The following is an 18,270-nucleotide window of genomic DNA, read 5'->3' as shown; positions in this document are numbered from 1 at the left end:
GAAAATATAAGCAAGGTGAAAAGACAGCCTTCTGAATGGGAGAAAATAATAGCAAATGAAGCAACTGACAAACAACTAATCTCAAAAATATACAAGCAACTTATGCAGCTCAACTCCAGAAAAATAAACGACCCAATCAAAAAATGGGCCAAAGAACTAAATAGACATTTCTCCAAAGAAGACACATGGATGGCTAACAAACACATGAAAAGATGCTCAACATCACTCATTATTAGAGAAATGCAAATCAAAACCACAATGAGGTACCACTTCACACCAGTCAGAATGGCTGCGATCCAAAAATCTGCAAGCAATAAATGCTGGAGAGGGTGTGGAGAAAAGGGAACCCTCCTACACTGTTGGTGGGAATGCAAACTAGTACAGCCACTATGGAGAACAGTGTGGAGATTCCTTAAAAAATTGCAAATAGAACTACCTTATGACCCAGCAATCCCACTGCTGGGCATACACACCGAGGAAACCAGAATTGAAAGAGACACATGTACCCCAATGTTCATCGCAGCACTGTTTATAATAGCCAGGACATGGAAACAACCTAGATGTCCATCAGCAGATGAATGGATAAGAAAGCTGTGGTACATAAACACAATGGAGTATTACTCAGCCGTTAAAAAGAATTCATTTGAATCAGTTCTGATGAGATGGATGAAACTGGAGCCAATTATACAGAGTGAAGTAAGCCAGAAAGAAAAACACCAATACAGTATACTAACACATATATATGGAATTTAGGAAGATGGCAATGACGACCCTATATGCAAGACAGGAAGAAAGACACAGATGTGTATAACGGACTTTTGGACTCAGAGGGAGAGGGAGAGGGTGGGATGATTTGGGAGAATGGGAATTCTAACATGTATACTATCATGTAAGAATTGAATCGCCAGTCCATGTCTGACGTAGGGTGCAGCATGCTTGGGGCTGGTGCATGGGGATGACCCAGAGAGATGTTATGGGGAGGGAGGTGGGAGGGGGGTCATGTTTGGGAACGCATGTAAGAATTAAAGATTTTAAAATTAAAAAAATAAATAAATAAATAAAATTAACATCTATAAAAAAAAACATTTTTAAAAGATGCATCAATAAACTGGCAGGAAAGTAAGGAATGTTTAGTAAATAATCTGGAACCCAAAGAAGCAGACTGAACACTAAAATCATATTTGACCTTGATGAACTATGTGAATTGTAGCTTTGGATTTTGTAGTTTCACAGGGGACTAGGGTCACAACACAAGGCCTAGCCTCAACCAACTGGAGAATCTAACATGAGAAAACCTTCCAGAATATACTTGGAATTCAAGGGAGATAATCATATGGTGAATATAAAAGAAGCAGCCTTGCCTCCCAAAGGACTGAAAAGCAAAAGTAATCACTTATTTGAAACCTTGGCACTACATGATTTTAGTAACGGATGAAGCACAGATGAAAAGAGCATTAGTACAGTACAAGATATATCTGAAGAAATTGTCTAAAAGCAGCACATAAAGAGGAGGAAAATGTGATAGAGAAGAGATTAAGCGAAAATATTCACATATCTAATCAGAATTCCACAAGGAATGAAAAAAAATGAGACAGAAGCATTATTTAAGGAGAAAACTAAGAATTTGCCAAAGCTAATTAAACATTCAAATCTACAGATTTAGTTAACCTAATTTATTGACTATGCCAAAGCTTTTGACTGTGTAGATCACAATAAACTGTGGAAAATTCTGAAAGAGATGGGAATACCACACCTCCTGACCTGCCTTTTGAGAAATCTGTATGCAGGTCAGGAAGCAACAGTTAGAACTGGATATGGAACAACAGACTGGTTCCAAATAGGAAAAGGAGTACGTCAAGGCTGTATATTGTCACCCTGCTCATTTAACTTCTATGCAGAGTACATCATGAGAAATGCTGGACTGGAAGAAACACAAGCTGGAATCAAGATTTCCAGGAGAAATATCAATAACCTCAGATATGCAGATGACACCACCCTTATGGCAGAAAGTGAAGAGGAACTAAAAAGCCTCTTGATGAAAGTGAAAGAGCAGAGTGAAAAAGTTGGCTTAAAGTTCAACATTCAGAAAACGAAGATCATGGCATCCAGTCCCATCACTTCATGGGAAATAGATGGGGAAACAGTGGATTCAGTGTCAGACCTTATTTTGGGGGGCTCCAAAATCACCACAGATGGTAACTGCAGCCATGAAATTAAAAGACGTTTACTCCTTGGAAGAAAAGTTATGACCAACCTAGATAGCATATTCAAAAGCAGAGACATTGCTATGGTTTTTCCTGTGGTCATGTATGGATGTGAGAGTTGGACTGTGAAGAAGGCTGAGCGCCAAAGAGTTGATGTGTTTGAACTGTGGTGTTGGAGAAGACTCTTGAGAGTCCCTTGGACTGCAAGGAGATCCAACCAGTCCATTCTGAAGGAGATCAGCCCTGGGATTTCTTTTGGAAGGAATGATGCTAAAGCTGAAACTCTAGTACTCTGGCCACCTCATGCGAAGAGTTGACTCATTGGAAAAGACTGATGCTGGGAGGGACTGAGGGCAGGAGGAGAAGGGGACGACAGAGGATGAGATGGCTGGATGGCATCACTGACTCGATGGACGTGAGTCTGAGTGAACTCCGGGAGTTGGTGATGGACAGGGAGGCCTGGCATGCTGCGATTCATGGGGTCACAAAGAGTCGGACACAACTGAGCAACTGAACTAAACTGAATGGATTTCAAGCAGTGCAAACAAAAATAAAGCCCTATATGGAGTTATCATGGTGAGACAGAAAATACTTAACTCAAAGGCATGATTGTAAGCATAGGCCACAGTTGTAATACAGCTAACTTTCAAAGAGATGACAATTAAACCAGCAGCTGACTTCTCAATAGCAACAAAAAAAGCAAAAGAGAAGACAGAATCTTCAATATGCTGAGAGAAATTAACTGTAAAATTTTTGTATAGCAGAAATACTTTTTATAAAGAAGAACAAAGTAAATGAGTTTTTAGGTAGACAGAAACTGAAGTTTGACTCCAGAAGACCCTGCCTAAAGAAAATTCTGAAAGGTATACTTTAAACAGAATAAAAATAATCCTAGGTAGACTGCCTTTAGATATGAGTGAATGATAAGTAAAGCAAATGGTAAAGGTTAGTATTTCCACATAAAAACCAATTGCACTAAACAACAAAAATAGTAAAAGCATACTATCTTGTGAAGATTAAAAGAGAAAATTTAGAAGTCATGACAATATTAGAAATAAATTGAAAAGATATATACTGCACAGTGGAATCTGTATGGTTAAAAAAATGAACTAAAGTTCGATCCCTACCTCACGGCATATACAAAGATCAATTCCAAGTGAATAGAAGATCAGCATGTGAAATTTGGCAAAATGTTTCAAAGGAAATAGGGATGCATATTTAAGACTTTAGAGGGAAGAAAAAAAATTCAGTTATAACCAAAAAGAACAAATCATAGAAGAAAATATTTAACTTCATTAATGTTAATGCTCTTGAACTGTGGTGTTGAAGACTCTTGAGAGTCCCTTGGACTGCAAGGAGATCCAACCAGTCCATTCTGAAGGAGATCAGCCCTGGGATTTCTTTGGAAGGAATGATGCTAAAGCTGAAACTCCAGTACTTTGGCCGCATGATGCGAAGAGTTGACTCATTGGAAAAGTCCCTCCATGCTGGGAGGGACTGAGGGCAGGAGGAGAAGGGGACGACAGAGGATGAGATGGCTGGATGGCATCAGTGACTCGATGGACGCGAGTCTGAGTGAACTCTGGGAGTTGGTAATGGACAGGGAGGCCTGGTGTGCTGTGATTCATGGGGTCGCAAAGAGTCGGACACGACTAAGCAACTAAACTGAACTGAGCTGAACTGAATGTTAAAAATTGCTGTTTAGCAGAATATACTGGGATGAGTAAAATTATAAGCTTCCAACTGGGATAAGATATTTGTGATACATATTGTTTATAAAGTCTGAACTATTTAAAAGAAGGCAATGGCACCCCACTCCAGTACTCTTGCCTGGAAAATCCCATGGACAGAGGAGCCTGGTAGGCTGCAGTCCATGGGGTCATAAGAGTCAGACACAACTGAGCGACTTCACTTTCACTTTTCACTTTCATGCATTGGAGAAGGAAATGGCAACCCACTCCAGTACTCTTGCCTAGCGAATCCCAGGGATGGGAGAGCGTGGTGGGCTGCTGTCTATGGGGTTGCACAGAGTCCGACACGACTGAAGCAACTTAGCAGCAGCAGAACTATTTAAAGAATTCCTACAAATCAAAAGGTAACAGACATGTAACCTAATTAAAACGTTACCAAAAGACTTCTTAAAAAGACTATTAAATATCCATTAAACATACAATAAGATTACCACTAGTAAATGTGCCCTGTGTGTACTTAGTCAGTCGTGTCCGACTCTTTGCAACCCCATGGACTGTAACTTGCCAGGCTCTTTGTCCATGGGAATTCTCCAAGCAAGAATACTGGAGTGTGTTGCCATGCCCTCCTCCTCCAGGGGATCATCCCAAACCAAGGCTTGAACCCAGGTCTCCTGCATTGCAGGCGAATTCTTTACCCTTTACTGTCTGAGCCACCAGGGAATAAATAGCCCCCATTAATAAATAGAAATGTACAAATTAAAACTAAAATGACAAACTCTTTCAAACTCATCAGATTGACAGAAATTTGCAAGAACAAATTTAGCATAAGTAGTATACTGAATATAACCTGGCATATTCATACAAGGTAACCCAATGAAGTAGTGAAAATGAATGAACTAGAGCCGCAACAACACGATCATAGGAACATAACTTTGAGTAAACAAAGCAAATCACAAAAAAATACAAAGAGTACAATCCTGTATTTATTAAGTTCCAAAGCAGGTAAGATAGAGTAGTGTCTTAAGGATACTGCTGCTGCTGCTGCTGCTAAGTCACGTCAGTCGTGTCCGACTCTATGCGACCCCAGAGACGGCAGCCCACCAGGCTCCCCCGTCCCTGGGATTCTCCAGGAAGGAACACTGGAGTGGGTTGCCATTTCCTTCTCCAATGCATGAAAGTGAAAAGTGAAAGTGAAGTCACTCAGTCGTGTCCGATTCTTCACCACCGCATGGACTGCAGCCTGCCAGGCTCCTCCATCCATAGGATTTTCCAGGCAAGAGTACTGGAGTAGGGTGCCATTGCCTTCTCCGGTTAAGGATACTAGCATACATGATAAAATCATAAAGAAAATCAAAAGAATGAAATAGCAAAAATTTGGAGTTATCACGCACCATTCAGAGGGAAATGATTGGAATGAAAATGGAAATAGGAGACTTCAAAAGTAATAATATTCTGTTTCTTAGGGATCTTTACTGTCCTGTGAGTCGTTGTAACTTACATGTATCTTATAAATATAATTTTATCTCTATTCACATTTAATGATATAAACCTTAAGCTGATAATCACTATGTGTTAGTATGTGAAAACCAAAAGAATATATGGCATGTGTATCACAGTTTAGGGGAAGAAGAGATTGGAATCATCCAAGAGTTATAGAGGAAGAATTTGAGCTGAGGTAGATACTTTTCAAATTGGAAGGATGGTGGCATTAACATAGTAGAAACTATTTTACAATTTAGTTTGTGTGCCAGTTCATTTATTCATCAAACATAGCATTATTCTTTGGACCATTTCACTGATTTTTCAGGCTGAAATCTAGTCCATGGAGTTGACTCAGGAATGACCCTGGCTGAATTATGTAGGGTTTCCACACAAGATTCCTTCATGGTAGTTCTGCTTTGAACTAGGGTGTATATTAGGATTCTAGAAAATACATCCTTTAGGAAAGGTGTATAAACCACCATATTAAGCAGCTGCAGTGTTCCAGTACCATGCTAGGTTTGAAGAATTCAAAGCTGAATAAACTACATGTTCAAGTTGTATGCTTTGGTGGTGAGTGCCTAGAGAAGGAAGGACAAGGTTAAGTGTGAGGAAAAGATGTCCAGGTTCTAGGGTATCGTGAGGAAAGAAGGTCTGCTTCAGGAAAGAGAGGGAGCATGTCAATAAAAGCTTCCCAGAAAAGGATATACTTAACTGAATTTAGGGCTAATCATCTTTTGTCATAGGGATGGAAAAAGAAAGTATATTGTAGAAAGAAAAAAATATCCTCTCCAATAGACCATATAATTAGGATGAACATGTATTTATTATCCAAACCAGGACACTTATGAGAGCAAAAGGCCACTGTTAATAATTTTCTAGGACAATAAGTTTATACCCAAAACTGCCCTGGACACATCAGAATATGTAGTTATTCTCCCTATATTAAGTTGAATTCAAAGCTATATCAAATATTTTTTTAATGCTTAATGTAGTAAAAATACATAAATAAATAAATGCAAGAGGAAAAGGTTCCTACACGCATAAATGATGATATAATGGCCCCCAGTTTTTAGTACATCACCAAGCGTAAGTTCAAATGTGAGCAATAAATGAAAAGAAAATTTGCAGCAGAATTTGGCAAGTTGCTGCTTTGTTTCTCCCCAAAGTGTGACCTTTAATTAACTCTGCCTTTGTAACATTGTGTTTCTAGATATAGGGGCTTGCTTTGTTATTTAAAACAAGCAGAGGAACAGAAACCTATTATGTTTTTAAAGATTGCTGGGAAACACTGAGAAGAAAACTTTTAATCACATGCACTAGGAATTGGTTACAGTGTACTTTCTTTTCCTTTATTATACTTTCAGCAGTTTCTCATGAAATAATAGCTCATTGGTACCTAGGAGCTAAAACTCCCTTTTGTTGAAGCAAAGAGCAAGAGAAAGAATGGAGAGATCAGATATTTTCAACATCTTTCTTGCTGAACTTTTTCTGGGCTCAGGCTGACTTTGAGGGGGAGAAATTCAAGGTGATTTTTCCATGGGGGTCTTCGCCATTAGGCTTTTCCCTCAAGCACCCTGATTGGCCCCTCTTCTTTGTGTTTATTCCCTGAACAGAGCCTTATCTTTTCAGTTTCCTGCCCTTCAATTTTGAAAGGATTGACTCAGACCCAGAAAAACTTAGGAAGTTTTGACTTGTGCACACTTGCCTTGTATTAAAGTTCCCTGAGGAAATGTGACATTACCTATGGCTCTCAGCCTTCCTTTCCTGTCAGAAAGGATGGTCAAGTACTTGATGGAAGTACTTTGACTGTGAAGTTAGTATTCAGCTTGGTTTGCAGACTACAGATTCCAGGTCAGAAAGGTCCTTCCCCTTCTTAGCTGCCAGTTTGAAATAGTGAACAAAGAAAAGGGGATGTTTTGCTACAGTACATCCCATAGATAGCTTCCCACTAAGATCTGAAAATGGTACCTTCCAGAGTTTCACAATGTTTGGTTGTGCACAGACCCTCCTCTGAAGAGGGTGGCGTTGTGTTGCCCCAAGTGATGCAGAAATCAGCTTATGAGACTCACCCATTTGTCTTGGCCCTAGGGAAAATCTCTGTGTGCCAAATAAGTATACCTCTCTATGACCAGTTCTTAAAAGACTCCTCAAACACTGAAAATAAATTGTGAATTTTTCAAGACTGTTTCAGTATGGAATAAGATAAGGAATTCAGTGCAGTCCCCATTCAACTGGAATGAATAGTGACTGCATTGCAATAAAACTTGGTATAGGGCTTTGTAAAGGAGACTCAGCTGCATTTCACAGCAAGTGCTTTATTTTCTAAATAATGCGTTGTACGTAAAAGCAGGTAATAAAGGAGATTAATGGACTTTCTACGGAACATTTAAGTTGAGATGACATATGTAGACAGACCCGCAGAGGTGTTCTCATTCTCCCTACAAAGACTTTTCTAAAAAGACTCACGTGGTCTCATTCCCGAGTTCCATACTCTGCTTGTGGCTCACATTATATTGCAATTTCCTCTTTGAGCTTTTAGATTTGTCATGTTAAATTGCTCCACTATCATTTGAAGTGAGAGTTATGATAGAGATGTGACCAGCTGACTCAAAAAATATCTAGGGCAGGCAGGCAGCTCTGGAGATTCATGAGCATATAGACCTGCTAGGATATAACCTGGCTGTTCTCTTTTTATTGCTTATTACTTTCTTGTCTGTGTCAGAACACAGAATTACTGTCAAGCTTAAGAACAGTTTCAATTTCTAATACCCATCTTCTTATAAACAAACACACAAAGAGTTATGTTCCATTTCTCGATCAGGTCCACCTTCCCCAGCCCGTTTCTATATTTTCACTTTTCAAAGACACAGACATGAACAAACATACACCTGGGAAGGATTAGGGGCAGGAGGAGAAGGGGACAACAGGGGATGAGATGGCTGGATGGCATCACTGACTCGATGGACGCGAGTCTGAGTGAACTCCGGGAGTTGGTGATGGACAGGGAGGCCTGGCGTGCTGCGATTCATGGGGTCGCAAAGAGTCAGACACGACTGAGCGACTGAACTGAACTGATGCTGTGGTAGGCTAGGATGCTTCATAAGTTGTGTACGCACACAGCTAAAATATCCAGCCAAGAAGTAAAATATTTAGTGAAATGCCACAGCATTGATTGAGAACTTTGAGTGTCAAGTTCTAAGTGACTGACAGGACTTGATACAGACAAACTATCTGAAGTGAAGGCAGAATGCCCGCCTAAACAAGTAAGGAGAATTCCGTAGGAGGCTGGGGGGAGCTGTGATTTATCTTGACCAAGGATACTGAGGAAGACTTCATTAGAAAACGTGTGGTTTAAGATTGCAGTGTGAGAGACACCTTTGTGGAAAAAAAGCACTCACCCTAACGTGTTTTTGTTGATAACCAGTATCCAAAATCTGAAAGTGACTGACCTTTCATTTTTTCATTTAAATCCTTTTACATAATGCATACCAGCCCGAGTGCCCCAGAATGTTATAAGAGGGTGCACAGTGAGTATATATGTATATAGTGAAAGTGAAAAGTGAAGTCGCTCAGTCATGTCTGACTCTTTGCGACCCCACAGACTGTAGCCTACCAGGCTCCTCCCTCCATGGGAGTCTCCAGGCAAGAGTACTTGATACGTAAGAGTATGTATATGCATGCATTTAAATATTGTGTTTTTAATTTGTTGGTTTGAAGGAAATAAAATGACTGATTCTCACTCTTTAATCCTGTTGTTGCTTCTGATCAATTTTCTTTGTGCTCTAGTCTTGCTTTATTTTTAGTCCCCTAGGGTGAATGCTCCTAGGAAACTGTTGATGATAATTCAGATACTCTGACTATGCTGTTTTCGTTACCTGATTTGGGTTTAACCGAAAAGTTCATTTGGGCTCTTCTGTAAGATGTTATGAGAAAACCCAAATGAACTTTCTGGTCAAGCCAATATTTTATGTAGTATAGTGGGGAAGGAAGAGGGAAAAAACAAGACAGTCATTGTATCATATTCGTTTGAAAGTTTGTACATATTAAAACAACTTACTGAAAGGCCCTTTGGTTAAAATAAGCTCTCTGGAATGTTATTGGCTGTTTAGTAAAAAAGAAAGGAAACAAAAAGTAGATTTTGTTACTAAAGTTTTGCTGTTTAAATGTGTGAGTCCTACTAAAACTAATTTATTGGGCCAGACTGTGTACACAGATTTAGATGATCTGAGTAAACAAACAAGAAAACCCTCTTTGCGTCTGTTACCTAATGGCCTGATCTACAGTTTATTGGGCTGGTTGATTGATGTTTGAGTGCCAGTAGCTAAGGAGATCTTCAAAGTGATACACGGTTAAGGCTAGTTTGGTTCCTAAGACAGCTCTAAATCAATAGAATTCCTCTGCTTTGTAGTCAGCCATTTCAGTCATATTAAGGACCAAGTCAAAGCAAATCTGCTGCAATTTCATCAAATACTCAGCCAACTACCCGAAAGTGGGGTATTCTGTTATCTCTATAGACCTATTAAAGAATGACTGCAAACCAGAAAAAGAACTTTTACTGAGGAGTGGTATTTGAAGATGCTTATACAAGATGCTACGGAAAATTTCCAAAAAAGAAAAAAAAGGAGTGGAGTGTCTGTAGCACTGCAAATAGTCATAAAAACAGGTGTTAAAATTTTAATATCAGTTTACCTAAAAAGGATGTGCTCATGTCATAAACGTTTGCATTGACACCATTTCTATGTAGAGCTTTTCTAATTTTTTTTTTTACCATGGTTAAAAAAAAAAGTCACAGATGATATTTCATGCTATTTGTAGCTTTTTTATATATATTTTAGACAATTCAGAAATATTGTTTAATATTACAAAACTTTATCCACTGGCATTTTTATACTATAGGTGGAAGTTAAATGGAACAGATGTTGACATTGGTATGGATTTCCGCTACAGTGTTGTTGAAGGCAGCTTGTTGATCAATAACCCCAATAAAACCCAAGATGCTGGAATGTACCAGTGCATAGCAACAAACTCGTTTGGAACAATTGTTAGCAGAGAAGCAAAGCTTCAGTTTGCTTGTAAGTAGCAATTATATCATATTGCAAATGTGACTTTGAATTTTTGTGCCATTGTACCAATCAACCTTTAAAGCAGTTTATCTTAAAGATCAAAGAGATTTCAATTTATCATATTGGTCTTCTTTACCTTTCATAATATTTGCAAAATATCTTTTTTGTAGGATAAATTGTAAATCTGAATGGGAAGATGTATTCTTCTGAACTTAAGAGGGTTGAGATAGTTTGACTCTATGATAACTTGGTTATATTATGCCCTATACACATAAATTCACATACACTCAAATTTATACACATAAAGTTTACATATACAACAGGTTATACACACACACATTTTAAGGAGAGTGTGTATAAGCAAGCAATGGAACTGCCAGTAACTTAATAATCAATGTACGAAATGATTTAGCCATAAAGCTCACAGCTGGAAAAGAGAAAACCTTGGTAGTGTATTAATCCTGTAATTCTCTAGTTCTTTTTCTTCTTTGAAAGAAAAGGGACATTTTGAAAGCCATTACATAAACAAAAAGTAGAGACAATCAAAGCTTTACCTTTTCCATTTCTGGTTTAGAACATTCAAAAACGAATTTGCCATCTCTTAAGACCACCGCCTAATAAAAGTTTGTGAGCATATGGAAAATAGTGGAATTTAGAAATAGCAAGTTGAAAGTAAAATCCACGTGCAGGAGCAGTCAGTACACATTTAAAAGAGATGCCTTAGAGGATGGCTGTTCAGCTGTATTTTAGAGCATTTATGTATTTGCATATGATTATATGTTTCCTTGTGTAAAATCCCAACTCATATAGCAGTGCATTAATGTCAAAGGTTTCCTAATTACAAAATCTGTTGGCAGTAACACTGTAAAATAGTCTCATTAATAAAATCTTGGGAAACTCAACACCAAATATACCTAATACCCAGTGCTTAATCTATTATTGCCATTTGGTGGCATTTTTATTAATTGAGAAATAGTTTTCTAAGTATTAGGTATACATGGAACTCCAGGATTATTTTATTTTTTTAATTTCTTCTGAGGTAGTCTTCCAAACAATCTAAGGTGTGCAGAAAAAAAAAAGGAGGATATATCTGATTGAGTGGTATAGAACCAAAGTGTTTATTTCTCTTGGTTTAACACAAATCTAATATCTATATTTATTTTTAACAAGGAGATTTTCTTGGATTCATTTTAGAAAATGATCATAAACTCCTAAAGTAGGGAAACCTCCGTATTAAATTTCTTTTATTTTTGGATTTCATAGTGTAGGAAATTTTAAAAAACAGTAACAATAATAGCACCAGAAAAGAGATTAACATACCAGGAGCAACTTTTCATTTTTCTAATTTATGACAATTAAAACATAAATTACTAACTCTCAAGACTCTCCTGTTGTAAAAGTCCATATATTTCTACTACCAAAAATATTGGAAAGACAGAATCTCTTATTCAGCTACAGTCATTTAAACAGGGGCTTCCCAGGTGGCACAGTAGTAAAGAATCCACCTGCCAATGCAGGACACACAAGAGCTGTGGATTCCGTCCCTGGATGGAAAAGATCCCCTGGAAGAGAAAATAGCAACCCATTTCAGTATCCTTGCCTAAAAAATTCCATGGACAGAGGAGCCTAGTGGGCTACAGTCCATGGGGCCATAAAGAGTCGATGCACGTTTAAATAGGACAGCTCAGCCAAAGTAAAAGCTCTCTCACTCATTTTGCATTTGAGTGGCCTGAGTTTGGCATCTACCCTGCTTTCCCCACTCTTCATGCCTAATATTCTACAACCCTCAGAATCCTTGGTTGGTAATCATTCAGTTTGAAAAATTCTGAAGACAGAGAACTTCTCTGTTCATTACAAAGCATCCTGAACTGTAGTTGCTCTAGTTGTGCAAAAACACAAAAACAAGTTCAAATATCTCTTCCTTGAAATTGAAGTAGGTATTTAAATCTCTCATCTTAATTTCTGGTACTTTATCATTTTGGTTAGGATTCAAATCTGAAAATATGGTCATACTCCCTGTCCCATATTTATTTTCTTCTCTAGGTAGTTAATCCACAACCAATTTCTTCACAACACAATTACACTCAATTATATATCAAGCAGTGACCCTTTAGAAATGTACTTAATTCTATGCATGTATCTTGACCTTTGCAGAGGACAGTGGAAACAGTAGTATCCTATGAAATTAGTGTCTCTTTTGGCGAATGGGACTGATAATGATACTCACTGGTTTTGTTTTTGTTTTTAAAGTTCCAATCTCATATTTCAACTTTATTTCAGAGGATTGATTTTTCATGAATGGCTACTAATCCAGAGCTCCCCAATCATGTTATTTTATTACCTAAATTCAGAATATTATATTTACTTCTATTATATTCACCTTCTGAGTAGTGACCCTTTGTTCCATCACAGTTGAAATAGTTTTAAATCTGTTTTTAAAAAATCTGGCGTATTGATTATCCTTCTCGTTCAGTGTAGCAGAAAATGTGATAAGCGTGTGTCCATTCAAATAATTGATAAAAAATGTTGACCTGGACAGGGCAGCCTGCCAGTAGAGAATGTCCACTAAAATGAGATTAAATTTATAAATCAATATCCTTCACATACTCTTGTTCAGTTAGCTACGGATTTACCTGAACATGCTACACTTGTACCCGTTTCTCCTACTTGTTCTTAGAGTTATGAGGACCTTTGCCTGGTGGAAATCAAGATGTACTGTTTCTACACATCCGCTTATACCTGCTCTCTGTGCATCTTCTCTAGCTTTTCCCTAACCATTTATCATAAAACAGCCAGAGTAATCTTTTAAACATGTAAATGAGATCATTCCACTTTCCTGCATTATACCTTGTACTGCACTTAGAATAAATCTCAAATTCATTACCATAGTCTCATTTTCATTTCTTGAAGATGACAAATGGTCTTTTGCACCAGGGCCTTGATATTTTCACTCTCCCTGCCTTATTTGCTTTTCTCCGGATCCTTCACATGCTCACTTCCTATGATTTTCTGTTCTCAAATGAGATATGACCTCCCAAGAGAAATTTTCCATAGCACCATGTCTCACCTGGGCCTCCCAGGTGACGCTGGTAGTAAAGAACCCGCCTGCTGGTGCAGAAAATGCAGATTTGACTCCTGGGTTGAGAAGATCCCCTGGAGGAGGGCATGGCAACCTACTCCAGTATTCTTGCCTGGAGAATCCCGTGGACAGAGAATCATAGCAAACTACAGTCCATGGGGCTGCAAAAGAGTCGGACAGGACTGAAGCAATTTAGCGCGCACGCATGTCTAATCTACTCCAGTACTCTTGCCTGGAAAATCCCATGGACAGAGGAGCCTGGTAGGCTGCAGTCCATGGGGTCGCTAAGAGTTGGACATGACTAAGCGACTTCACTTTCACTTTTCACTTTCATGCATTGGCGAAAGAAATAGCAACCCACTCCAGTACTCTTGCCTGGAAAATCCCATGCACGGAGGAGCCTGGTAGGCTGCAGTCCATGGGGTCGCTAAGAGTCAGACATGACTGAGCGACTTCACTTTCACTTTTCATTTTCATGCATTGGAGAAGGAAATGGCACCCACTCCAGTGTTCTTGCCTGGAGAATCCCAGGGACGGGGGAGCCTGGTGGGCTGCCATCTATGGGGTCGCACAGAGTCGGACACGACTGAAGCGACTCAGAAGCAGCAGTAGCAGCATGTTTAACCTAGACACGGTCTCTGAAAAAGCAGTTCCTAGCATTTCTTCCAGAAAAGGCAATGGCATCCCGCTCCAGCACTCTTGCCCGGAAAATCCTATGGATGGAGGAGCCTGGTGGGCTGCAGTCCATGGGGTCGCACAGTCGGACATGACTGAGCAACTTCACTTTCAATTTTCACCTGCACGCATTGGAGAAGGAAATGGCAACCCACTCCAGTGTTCTTGCCTGGAGAATCCCAGGGACGGGGGAGCTTGGTGGGCTGCCTTCTCTGGGGTCGCACAGAGTCGGACATGACTGAAGCGACTTAGCAGTAGCAGCAGCAGCAGCATTTCTTCTCCTGTCCTCTGTCTTCTTGTAGCCCTCTACTTTTCTACATAACAGCATCTTTTTCAATCATTAGGACTTACCATGACACGAAACAATTTTGTGTATTTCTTTTTTCTCTCCATTCGACTCCCTTAATATAATCTAAGTTGTGCTGCTGCTGCTGCTAAGTCACTTCAGTCGTGTCTGACTCTGCGTGACCCCATAGACGGCAGCCCACCAGGCTCCCCCTGTTCCTGGGATTCTCCATGACCCCCTGTATCTCCAGAGTCTAGAATGATTTATATATGGGAATAAAGGAACTCCTTTATCAATTACCTGTTCAGTGATACCACAAAGAAAATATATGTATAAATTTATTTGGGGGATGATACATATTTTTTGTAAACTTGCACCCTTTCTCTTATAGTCACTTTCTAGAGTCTGTCACCTTGATTATTAACGTAGTTTGTAGATCTTTCTTTTCTATCCTTTTTAAATTATAAAAAAATTAAGACATTGACTCTCTTCAAAAATTCTTTTTAATTGTTTAGAATAAAATATCTATTTTTAAGTGACATGAGGTAAAGTATGACAATCACATCTTTTGAATGTTACTGAATGTTTGCTTTCTCCACAAGCATTTTCATAATCATTGAGGGAAGAAAAATATTTTCTTTTGATCATACTTACTGCACAGTAATACACAAGTGAGACTATTTCTTCAGTTTTAATTAAATGATTTTATGGCTGAAATGGACCTTAATGTTTTCCTGACTTGTATCTTTAAAAAAAATTAAATATAGAAATAACTACATTACTGTTATTTACGTAATTAATAAGTATAAGCCAAAGAACACAGTATACTAACACATATATATGGAATTTTAGAAGATGATTTGGGAGAATGACATTCTAACATGTATACTATCATGAATTGAATCGCCAGTTTATGTCTGACGCAGGATGCAGCATGCTTGGGGCTGGTGCATGGGGATGACCCAGAAAGATGTTATGTTTGGGAATGCATGTAAGAATTAAAGATTTTAAAAATTAAAAAAAAAAGTATAAGCCAAAGAACAGCAGGTTTAGTTCCTAATCTGGGGCACCTTGTCCTGTGTCTGCTTTAGATTCACTTTGATTTATAAGGGAAAAAAACTCTTCATCTTTATCTAATATGTTCTACCTTCAAATCTCATTTATATACCTTCTATAATTTTATCTGTATGACACTCTTATAAGGTTGATATCATTATGGTTTATTTTTAAAATATTATGCTGCTTTCATAGACAGAATTTGGTAATCTCTTGTATTCAGCATTTAAAAAATAAATTAATTCACATAAGCAAAAATTATAGTCAATGGAGGTGATGCCTCTCAGGACCTCCACTTTTCTTAGTTCAATATCTTCAGGACAGAAATCATTCCTTGATTAAACAGGCACAGCACAATTGATGAGGTGTGGACATTTTCATGAGCATAGAGTGTTGTAATGTAACTTGGAGGACATTTTGTTTTCCATCCTCTGCAATATTAAGCCAGGGGCAGCCACTTCTCTATCTGTCACTGAGCCTGTTTCTAATGGCAGACTACCAATGCCCTTTCCACCATCTAGTCCTTGTGTTTCACCTTGGGCTAGCAAACTTTATCGATTAGTTTACCAGGGTCTATCCAGCACCTGGCATTTAGTAAACTTGCAATAATAACTGTTGAATAAATGAATAAGTTATAAGGATTGGCTGTTAAAGTCATCAGCCCATGTGTGGGACATGAGTTGAACCACTCTGTTCAAGGACTTTCTGATGCTCCTTTGGTAGTGCTTTGGAGATGGATGCAAATATTTCTACCTTGAGCTTGTGTAGAAGACAGTTAGTATCCTAATTCCAGATAAGGATATTTGGGGTCAGGAGGCCTTAGCCTAATAAAAAAGTTCATGCACTGAGCACATCAAAAACGCCACTGAAGTTGATTTGTATCCTCAAAACCTGGCCTGAGATTATGCATCGTTTCAGTAAAGTGTTTAGCAACTTCCTTTCAGCTCTCCACCCTGCAAGGGGAAAAGCAAGTTGGTTGTTCTTTAATTCTTAGGTAGGCAACTGAATCAGAAGATCAGGCCAGGACTGGAAGGAATTTCAGTTTATTATTTTTCACTGCTTCGTGGTGGGGATTTTTTCAGGGGCTGTATCTATATAGAATGAAGTGCTCCAGCTCCACCATCCTCACCACCCACTTCGCAACCAAGTGTGCATATGTGTTCAGTGGCATGAGTAATGCCCAACTGTTTGCAACCCTATGGGCTGTAGCCCACCAGGCTCCTCTGTCCATGGGGATTCTTCGGGCAAGAATACTGGAGTGGGTTGCCACAATCACTTCCAGGGGATCTTCCCAGCTCAGGGATCAAACCCCCATCTCTTATGTCTCCTGCATTGCCAGGTGGGTTCTTTACCACTAGCACCACCATACCAGCCCAAATCTGCTTGAGAATCACCTTGCACAGTTAGTCAACAGGGCAATTTTGTTCTCTGACATATAGATATGGATTTTAAAAGTAATACACACTTACAGGCTTACAAAATATCCAAGTCACTATTTTAAAACTTGTGGATGTCAGCTTGAGAAACTGAGATACTCTTGCCTAAGTTTAAATAGAGTGCAATGTTGTCCATTGCCCCCTTCCACTTTGTGTGTTTTATACTGCTGCTAGAACTGAGACTTCTCATCCAATACTTCTTTTTTAGGATTGTTATGAAGATTAAAGTTTAAGACATGAGAATAATTCCTAGTAAAAGCACAGAATGATTCCTAACATGAAAAAATGATGAAATAGCTGCCTCTATGTTTTTCATCTGTCTTTTCTTCTCTTTCCCCTATTTTCCACTTCTTTTCTGTCTTTTAAAAATAAGAATAACAACTAACCTTTATTAAGAGGTTAGGTATATGAGATAAGAACACAAGTCCTGAGGTCAGAGTACCTTGGTTGAAATTGTTTATTCTATAACCCTGTGACCTGGGACAGCGTCCTTCTCTCTGCCTCAGTTTCTTTATCCGTAAAATGGAGTAAGATCATGGCATTCAGCCCCATTACTTCATTGCAGATAGAAGGGGAAAAGGTGGACGTAGTGACAGATTTCCTCTTCTTGAGCTCTAAAAATCACTGCAGACATGAATTCAGAAGACGATTGCTTCTTGGCAGGAAAGCTATGACAAACCTAGACAGTATGTTGAAAAGCAGAGAGATTACTTTGCTGACAAAGGTCTGTATAGTCAAGACTATGGTCTTCCCAGTGGTCATGTAAGATTGTGAAAGCTGGACCGTATAGAAGGCAGAGCTCTAAAGAATTGATGCCTTCAAACTGTGGTCCTGGAGAAAACTCTTGAGAGTCCCTTGGACTGCAAGATCAAACCAGTCAATCGTAAGGGAAATCAGCCCTGAATACTCTTTGGAAGGACTGATGCTGAAGCTTAAGCTCCAGTATTTTGGTCATCTGATGCAAACAGCCAACTCATTGGAGAAGTCCTTGATGCTGGGAAAGATTGAGGGCAGAAAGAGAAGAGAGCGTCAGAGGATGAAATGGCTGGAAGCAATAGCCTGAACTTGGGCAAATTTCAGGAGATGGTGAGAAACAGAAAAGCCTAGTGTCCTGCAGTTCATGGGGTTGCAAAGAGTCGGACATGACTAGGCGACGGGAATAACAACAAAATACTCCTAGGTTATTGTCTAGCACACATTAATAAATGTTAGCTGTTATTATTTTTTATTACGATTTAATTACTCCACGTCAGAGATTATGCTAACCACTTTGGAAGCATCCATTTAGTTTTCAACAT

At 38.9% G+C, this 18,270-nt stretch overlaps 1 protein-coding gene across 32 annotated transcripts in view; it reads left to right on the top strand.

The window, feature by feature from the left end:
* The window catches only part of LOC114108678 (contactin-4), a 1,043,928-nt gene that overhangs the window by 674,323 nt on the left and 351,335 nt on the right, over window positions 1–18,270 (top strand). For all 32 annotated transcript variants that reach the window (XM_060402845.1, XM_060402823.1, XM_060402848.1 and 29 more), the window contains one exon: window positions 10,274–10,449. In XM_060402845.1, coding sequence (XP_060258828.1) covers window positions 10,274–10,449 — 176 coding nt within the window. The remainder of the gene's footprint in view (window positions 1–10,273; window positions 10,450–18,270) is intronic.

Source organism: Ovis aries, chromosome 19 (assembly GCF_016772045.2).
Source record: "Ovis aries strain OAR_USU_Benz2616 breed Rambouillet chromosome 19, ARS-UI_Ramb_v3.0, whole genome shotgun sequence".
Classification (NCBI taxonomy): Eukaryota; Metazoa; Chordata; class Mammalia; order Artiodactyla; family Bovidae; genus Ovis; species Ovis aries.
Note: the sequence above shows the minus strand (reverse complement) of the source record. Positions and strands in the feature narration are given on the sequence as shown.